The sequence below is a fragment of the Coenobita brevimanus genome, chromosome 29, assembly GCF_032717465.1.
Source record: "Coenobita brevimanus isolate Jiangsu-jjx chromosome 29, ASM3271746v2, whole genome shotgun sequence".
Classification (NCBI taxonomy): Eukaryota; Metazoa; Arthropoda; class Malacostraca; order Decapoda; family Coenobitidae; genus Coenobita; species Coenobita brevimanus.
The window spans coordinates 38119263-38127934 of record NC_136982.1 but is presented as its reverse complement, the minus strand read 5'-3'; the positions used below and the strand labels follow the sequence as shown (position 1 = coordinate 38127934).

The 8672-nt window shown below is 42.6% G+C and overlaps 2 protein-coding genes across 2 annotated transcripts in view; both read left to right on the top strand.

The window, feature by feature from the left end:
* The first annotated feature begins 1581 nt into the window (after positions 1-1581).
* LOC145395005 (leucine-rich repeat-containing G-protein coupled receptor 5A-like) lies at positions 1582-2328 on the top strand. Its single transcript, XM_080268750.1, has 2 exons — positions 1582-1741; positions 2054-2328. The coding sequence occupies exons 1-2, from the start codon at positions 1582-1584 to the stop codon at positions 2326-2328; spliced, it is 435 nt and encodes a 144-aa protein (XP_080124876.1).
* Positions 2329-2869: 541 nt separating this feature from the next.
* LOC145395004 (tsukushi-like) overlaps positions 2870-8672 on the top strand; it is an 11356-nt gene continuing 5553 nt past the window's right edge. The window contains exons 1-4 of the mRNA XM_080268749.1: positions 2870-2914; positions 3570-3805; positions 6960-7074; positions 8327-8491. Of these exons, the coding sequence (XP_080124875.1) occupies positions 2870-2914; positions 3570-3805; positions 6960-7074; positions 8327-8491 (561 nt within the window). The remainder of the gene's footprint in view (positions 2915-3569; positions 3806-6959; positions 7075-8326; positions 8492-8672) is intronic.

Below are 8672 nucleotides of genomic sequence, written 5' to 3'. Positions count from 1 at the left end.
TTTCGTAACACCTTTTCTTTGGCGATTTATTATACACCTCCAGAGATTTCGTAATACCTTTTCCTTGGCGATTTATTCTACACCTCCAGAGATTTCGTAACACCTTTTCCTTGGCGATTTATTCTACACCTCCAGAGATTTCGTAACACCTTTTCCTTGGCGATTTATTCTACACATTTAGAGATTTCGTAACACCTTTTCCTTGGCGATTTATTCTACACCTCTAGAAATTTCCATAACACCTTTTCCTTGGTGATTTATTCTGCACCTCAGTATCATCTTGTATTGCACTGATATAAACTGTGATAATATACAAGAGAACTATAAGGCGTAATATGCAAGTTAAATCGCCGAGGTAAAGGTGCAGCGAAGCTTCCTGTGCAACTAGAATACAGACATGGCAAGATGAAGGCCATAATTATGGAGTCAGCACATGTTTTTACTGACATCATCATCATCATCATCATCACCACCACCTCCATCATCATCATCATATTCACCACTCTCATCATCATCTTCTTCACCATCATCCACCACCATCACCACCACCAACACTACCGCCATCATCATCATTATCATTATCATCATCACCACCACTACCACTATCTTATCACCGCTACCACCACCACCGTCATCATCATTACCATCACTACTACCACCACCACTACCACCATCACCATCATCACCACTACCACCATCTTATCACCACTATCACCACCACCACCATCGTCACCACCACTACAACCACTATCTTATCTTCCACTACAAACCGCGGGGCAAGGGAGCACCATTTTGCATCCTTATCGTCATTATTTATTTATACGTCTTTTATTCTGTTCCAGGTAAAGTGAAAAGAGGAGAGGAAACTCAAGAGAGACGCAAGGCAAGACAATCACGCCATCAGAACCACAATTTGCAAGAAAAAAGGAAGAAAGAAGAGAAGAGGTGAAGAGGGAGGAGAATAATCAGATGTAGAAGACGAAGGAGGAGGTGAGGGAGAAAGGAAGAGTAACACAAGAAAAACCAAATCCAGTTTACAAGAACAAGAACAACACAGGACGTTCCACTTTCGTATATCTGGCGTTTTTATGATACAGGCAAAAATTTGTCTGCGGTTTATAAATAATAAAGAAGTAAAAACCAAGACAAAGGAGAAACAATGCGAAAGCAATAAACATCCTAAATTGAAAGTGGATACGAAGACAATATCGGTCATACTGAATAAACAGACAAAAGCAAAACTGAAGCATAGGCCTACATCATTTTTCTCTATCCAGAAGTCAGTCGACAAACAGTCAAGCTTTCACATTAGACAGCCGACTTTTATGCAATGCCAGTTAGAGAGAGAGAGAGAAAAAAAAAAACAATAAATTGACATAAATAAATAAATAAGCAACTTAACCGTACATCGACCTATACAAGCCACTAAAAAGGGAATTTGCTCTAAAAACGGTAAAGCAACAAAACGAGCCGAAGAGCCGAAGACCGTGTACCGCTAAATACGAATTGTCGAACAAGATGGCTGTAACGCAAACAGGAGGAAGGAGGACAACACTTCACATAGTCAACGTTTTCGCAGTCATGGTGGTTCTGTTTGGGAGCTGTGAAGGATTTTTGTTTGGTCTCTTCAGTGATCAACCTCCGCCTGATCTTTGCAAGGAGAAATGCAAATGCCCGCAAGATATTATCGACATCGAGATGGGAATGGACTGCAGAGATGCTGGCTTGACTGAGCTGCCAGGTGAGTTTTTGAGACAGAGAGAAAGAGAGAGAGAGAGAGAGAGAGAGAGAGACAGACAGACAGACAGACAGACAGACAGAAGACGAGATGACTATGTGGACGACAACTATGGTGGTGATCATGATGACACTGACGATGACAACTAATACGATGATGACGACGACGATGTTGATGATTATGATAACAATGATGATGACGATAATGACAATAACAACAATGACGACAAAAATAATGATGATAGCTATGATGACAAAGATGATGGTAATGATGATGATGATGATGATGATAATTATTTTTCGCCCCTTTCCCCAGAGGACCTTCAGCTGCCAAAGGGCCTGTACCGCGCTGACTTCTCCCGCAATGACCTGACCTCCCTCGACCCCTCCACCTTCGCCCTGCCCTCTCCCTCCCTCACCCACCTCGACCTCTCAGACAACCAGCTGGGGGGGTTGCCGGCCGGGGGGTTTGGGGGCCTGGGGCAGCTGGAGGTCCTGTTGCTCTCAAATAATATTATGGTTGACGTGGATCCGGAGGTGAGCTTAAATTACAACTCCATTAAGCTTGAGGTGGCTCTAGATGAAGCTTGAATTGGCTCTAGATGAAGCTTGAAATGGCTCTAAATTAAGCTTAAAATTAGATGAAGCTTGAAATGACTGTAGATGAAGCTTGAATTGGCTCTAGATGAAGCTTGAATTGGCTCTAGATTAAGCTTGAGTTGGCTGTAGATTAAGCTTGAGTTGGCTCTAGATTAAGCTTGAAGTGGCCTAGATTACGCTTAGAATTCCAGTTAGATTAAGCAATAATTCCACTAGAAGAAGTTTAACGTTGCCTCTAAACACAACATCACCGTTAGTCTGTTGATATTTGCCTCTAAACTTAAAACTGCCTCAGGAATAAGCTTTGAATTTCCTGCATCAAGCTTAAAATAGCCACTAGAGTAAGCTTTAATTTGTCTCTAAAGTAAATTTAAAATAGCCACTGCAATAAGCTATAAAATGTGTTCTCTTTTCTGTCAGATTAGTTTTGGGTCAGCTTAAAATTAATAAAAACAAGTATCCATTGATTTAACTCTATAATAAACTAACACTTGGCCCTAGAGTAAGCTTTAAGTTACCTGGTCAGCTGGAGATGCTGCTGCTCCCTGATTATGTCAGGAGTAAGCTGGACAGGGAGGTAAGCTTATGTTACCATTAATCTTAAAATTGCATATCACTGGAATCAGCTTAAAGTTGCCACTCTCTTAAGTTAGATATATCAAGGCCAACTTAAAACTCACAACACTAATTTTACTCCATCGCAAAAGTAAAGTTTAAAATGACAGTACAGTAAGCTTATATGGGACACTAGAGCAAGGTTATAGCCCTTTTTCTTTCACATGAAGCTTTGAATTGAATCTACAGTAGCTCTATAGTTGGCATTTGTTTTGTCTTTCATTTTAAACTTTGAACCGAAACTATTGTCAACTTATATGTGGCACCCGAGCCTTATGTCTTGCACTTTATCCTTTTTCTTTATCCTTGGTCGTCAGCTTCATCCATCCACTTTGTCCCGGTCTTCGATTCCAACTCATCCTCAGTCTTCCTCTAATTCTCCAGGCGAACAACACAACCTGACCCAGCATGACCTAAGTTACAGCAGGCTGGATCTACTTCCTCCTCTTCTTTTTCCTCCTCCTCCTCCTCCTCCTTCTCCTCCTCCTCTTCTTCTTCTTCTTCTTCTTCTTCTTGTTCCTTCCTTCCTTCTTTCCCTTTTTTCCTTAAATCATCATATTGTAACCTAGCCAAACCTTATTCTCCCACCTCATCTTTGGTCTCCTCCTCTTCCGCAGGCTTTCCGTGGACTGGGGAACCTGACCCAGCTTGACCTAAGTTACAACAGGCTGCACCAACTCCCCGACGCCTTGTTCGCTGACCTGGTGAACCTGGAGAAGCTGAGTCTAGCCTTCAACGCCCTAGTGACCCTCCCCGCCCCCTTACTCACCCCACTGTCCGAACTGCAGCATCTGGACCTTAGTGGACTTGGACTCACCTCACTCTATCCTGACTCCTTTCCCAGTAATCTCACGTGAGTTGTGGAAATATGGGTACAATCAGCAGCAGAAGTCCTGACCCCTGTCCTGCTGTTCTCTCCATGACCTTTGAAAATCAGCCTGGTAAATCCGCAAAAAAATCCCGTCTCCTCCCCTGCTGTTCTCTCCATGACCTTTGAAAATCAGCCTGGTAAATCCGCAAAAAATCCCGTCTCCTCCCCTGCTGTTCTCTCCACGGTCACTCTTGGTAAATCCTCCATAATTGGGACGTTTAACTTTTTTTAGACATCGGTTTCATTTGGTTAGGATTCGCGAGATTGGTATTCAGAATCCATACAGTGAAAAGCAGGAGTTTACTGAGGAGAGTTTGTTATGCAGGAGAGTTTATTAAGCAGGAGAGTTTATTGAGGAGAGTTTATTGTGCAGGAGAGTCTAGTATGGAGAGTTTATTAAGCAGGAGAGTTTATTGTGCAGGAGAGTCTAGTATGGAGAGTTTATTAAGCAGGGGAGTTTATTATGCGGGAGAGTTTATAATGGAGAGTTTATTAAGGAAAGTATATTAAACAGGAGAATTTATTACGGAAAGTTATAAGCAGGAGAGTTTATTAAGGAAAATTTCTTAGGCAGGAGAGTTTATTGATCAGGAGAGCTCATTAAGGAGGAGAGTATATTAAGAACAGTTTATTAAGCAGGAGAGTTTATTAAGCAGGAAGGTTTATTAAGCAGGAGAGTTTATTAGGAGCATTTTATTAAGAAAGAGGGTTTACTAAGGAGAGTTTATTAATCAGGAGAGTTATTAAGGAAAGTACTATGCATGACAATTTATTAAGAACATATTATTAAGCAGGAGAGTTTGTTAAGGAGACTTGATAAGGAGAGTTTACTTAGAAGGATAGTTCTTGAGGGGAGTTTATTAAGAAGGAGAGTTATTAAGAAGAGTTTATCAAGGAGAGTTAATTCAGCAGCAGGGATTATTTAGCAGGAGAGTTAATTAGGGAGAGTTTATTAATGCTGTACTTAACCCCTCCAGGTCAAACACTACTCCGAAGTGAAAAAAAAAAAAATCCAAGAAATAAACAAACAAAAATCCTGGTTCATTGGGTCAAAAAAATATCTATATCTGTCTGTCTATCTATCTATCTATCTATCTACATCTCTCTCTCTCTCTCTCTCTCTCTCTCTCTCTCATTACATACAGTATATATATATTATGTCCTTGGATTGAAAAGGTTAAGGGGTTGAAAACACTTGAGATCGTAGTGATGGTGATAACGCAGAGAGGACGAAGGTTGGTGTTACGGTGTTCTAGCACGGTTGGGAAGCTTGCTAACACCCCTTCCTTACCGATTATTTATGATTCTGCCCCGTTACTGTATTCTTGTGTTAATCATGCAGTCTATGCCGATACCGAAAAGACATAAGAAGCAAACCGAGGGATATTAATGAGTAGTTTGGAAAATAAATCGTTAAGGTAAAGGTGTTTGGGAGCTTCCTTACCCGACAAGAATACAGGCCCTTCACTACGATAACATTTTTTTTTTTTTAGTTTCGCTGACATTTTTTTTTTTTAGCACAAGGAAGACTTTTCATACTTAAGTAGCGGTAGTAGTAGTAGCAGCAGTAGTAGCAGTAGTAGTAGTAGTATGGTAGTAGTAGTAGTAGTAGTAGAAGTAGTAGTAGTAGTAGTAGTAGTAGTAGCTGCAATCCTAGGCTAATCTGAACGTGAACCCAGTGGACTGCAGGCTGAAGTCGCCCTCCTCCTGCAAGTCCACCGTCCTTCATTCACGAGGGTATGGTGAGACAGCTGAGAGACAGCTGTATACCCGGGCAGTGGAATTACCCAGCCATATCGGTGCCAGCACATGAAGGCGTCCCTCTCCACCATCTATTGAGATTCCAACTTAACGGCTTGGCATGCTAACTTAGTGGCCTGGGATTCTAACTTAGTGGCCTGGGATTCTAACTTAGTGGCCTGGGATTCTAACTTAGTGGCCTGGGATTCTAACTTAGCGGCCATATATTCTGATTTGAGGTCTGAGATTCTAACTTAGCGGCCTGAGATTCTAACTTAGCGGCCTGGGATTCTAACTTAGCGGCCTGAGATTCTAACTTGGCGGCCTGGGATTCTAACTTGGCGGCCTGGGATTCTAACTTGGCGGCCTGGGATTCTAACTTAGCGGCCTGAGATTCTAACTTAGCGGCCTGAGATTCTAACTTAGCGGTCTGAGATTCTAACTTAGCGGCCTGAGATTCTAACTTAGCGGTCTGGGATTCTAACTAAAGGGGATATACGTGAAAACCAGCAATCCAGTCTTTAACATTTTGAATCCGTGTGACGTCATTGTTAGTTTATGTTTGAAGCTGACAGACGATTTTACTCAGCTTAGGAACGACCTTTTGTGCTGAGAGGGTTTATTGTTTATTTACCTAATCCCTCCAGTTCCAAATGCCTGTCCCAAGCTAAATAAAATCATCTGGAAATGGGAAGACAAAAAAATATATATATCCTTGAACGATTTTTTTTTTTTTCAATACGCCAGACGATTTTGTTCAGCCCATTGTACACTTCTCATACTGGAGGGCTTATAGTTAATGCTCAGTGCTCCTTTCATGTCCGCGGGATGCCGTCTTTTACTGTATTTATTCCTGCTAACGACAGACGACTTTACCCGGAAAAGAATGTGTCACTGGAGCCTCACTGTTCATACTGTCACCACTAACCCCCCTCATGACCAAGACAAGTCTATCACTTTGTTCCAGCTGGCGTCAAGCGATTTTATTCAGCTGAGAGTGAGTCTGGGAATCTGAGAATGTGAGTGCTGTCGCCATTAACCCTCTCATGCTCGGATCAACTCTTGCACCCTACTCCAGCCAACGTCAAATAATTTAATTCAGCTTACAGTGAATCAGAGGAACTTGATTATTAGGGTATTTAGAGAGGGATAGACAGTAGATACACTAAATTCTCAAGTGACTTGTACTCTGATAAGATTGCTGTCTTACTCACTTACTCTTAGTCCTACAACACACACACACACACACACACACACACACACACACACATGTACAGATAGACAGATAGATAGATGGGCGTGTGTGTGTGTTCGTGTGTGTGTGTGTGTGTGTGCGCGTGTGTATGTACGTATGTATTTATATTAGATAGATACTCACCGTTACACACTGTTTCAGTAAGGTACAATGGCTGTCCCTGTCACACAACCACCTGGACATCGTACCCACCGCCTCCCTCACACACTTCGCACACTCCCTCCAACACCTCGACCTCACAGGAAACCCATTTACCGTAAGTCTGGTCTTAGTAAATAAATAAATGAATGAATAGATTGATAAATAAGTAAATGAATAAAAAAAAACATAAATTCATAAACGAGATAATGTTGTTCGCCCTAAATGTCGAGAACCTGGGTTTGGAGGGAGTTCAGAGATAACCCGAATTGATAAGACTGTTTCCAGATATTTTATATCACTTATCTTAAACAAGAATCTCGTGGTGTCTGAATCCATCATATTATGCCTATGCCCTTAAAAGGAGAAGAGCGAGAATTACGATAGTAGGCTGGAATTATCACATACCTTTGATTTTACATATTGATAAATACCTTAAACACTTTCTATGAGAAAATTTGGCAAAGTCATCTTGATGCTGTATTAACTGTGATTATTATACAATAACATATCACTTATCACTAGAAACTGTGAATTTTTCAGTATTATAGTTTTATAAGCCCAAACAGATACCTTAAGGAATCAGGTTAAAAAATATAACGCAATGGTCTTTGGAGTTCCCTCCCTCTCGCAACCCTCTACATCCTCTGTTTTAACCTCACTCCTTCCCTTTCTCTGTTTTCTGTCTTAATTCCACTCCCACCTCTCTGGTCAATTCCTCTCTCAATCCCACTCACTCCATCTAACGACCAACCTTCTGCTCTCTCATAACCCACTCCCGACCCTCTCATACCTCCCACACCTTTCCCACTCACTAGAAATACGCCTCTGAACTCCACTCCCTCCGCTTTCAAACCCTTACTCCCTTACCTATCATCACCCCATTCTCCTCGAATCAAGGCCTTACCCCACTGCCATCTGTTAAACCCAATCCCTTCCCTCTCATAACCCCACTCCCTCCCCTCTTAACCTCTCTACCTCCCCTTCCTTAACTTCCATCTTCCCCTCTCGTAACCCCACTCCCTCCCCTCTTAACCTCTCTACCTCCCCTTCCTTAACTTCCATCCTCCCCTCTCGTAACCCCACTCCCTACCCTCAGTCCACTCCATCCTCTCATTCTCCCTTTTCCCCTTTTCACCCATACCTCTCCCTCCCCTCTCTCACCACCTTACTCTCCCCTTCCTCACACCCTTCTCAACCCATCCCTCTTCCTCCCTTCTCGCTTAACCCCTCTCCCTCCCCTCCCACTCAGTACCCATCCATCTCTCTCGCTCCCCTCTCTCACCACTCCACTCCCCCCCTCTCACACCCTTCTCCCTCCCCTCTCTCTCACCATCCCCCTCCCCCCTCTCACACACCTCTCCACACAGTCCCTGGGCTCCTTCTCGTTCATGGGCCTGGTCAACCTGAAGAGCCTGGTGTTGGAGCAACTGTTGTGGCTCAAGACCATCGACAAGTACGCATTCGGTGACCTCATCCACCTCGACAACATCAGGCTTAGGTATATGCCAAGGATTCTTCGAGTTGACCCGAAGGTAGGTGTGGTCTGCAGGTAATGAACTCTTATTGGAAGTCGTATTTAATCCATGTCGACCCTTAAGGACCGTATTTTAACTCCTACTAGATCTGTGTTGATGTGAAGTAACTTGTTTTGATTCATGTTGACCACGGGCATGATTTAGCGGTAATGAACTCGTATTGCAAGTCGTATTTAAT

What these genes read in the sequence shown, in the direction of transcription:
- LOC145395005 (XM_080268750.1), top strand. Translation starts at nt 1,582, where the DNA reads ATGGTGGTTCTGTTTGGGAGCTGTGAAGGATTTTTGTTTGGTCTCTTC. An exon ending in TGGCTTGACTGAGCTGCCAG is followed by an intron (nt 1,742 to 2,053) that starts GTGAGTTTTTGA and finishes CCCTTTCCCCAG; the next exon opens with AGGACCTTCAGCTGCCAAAG.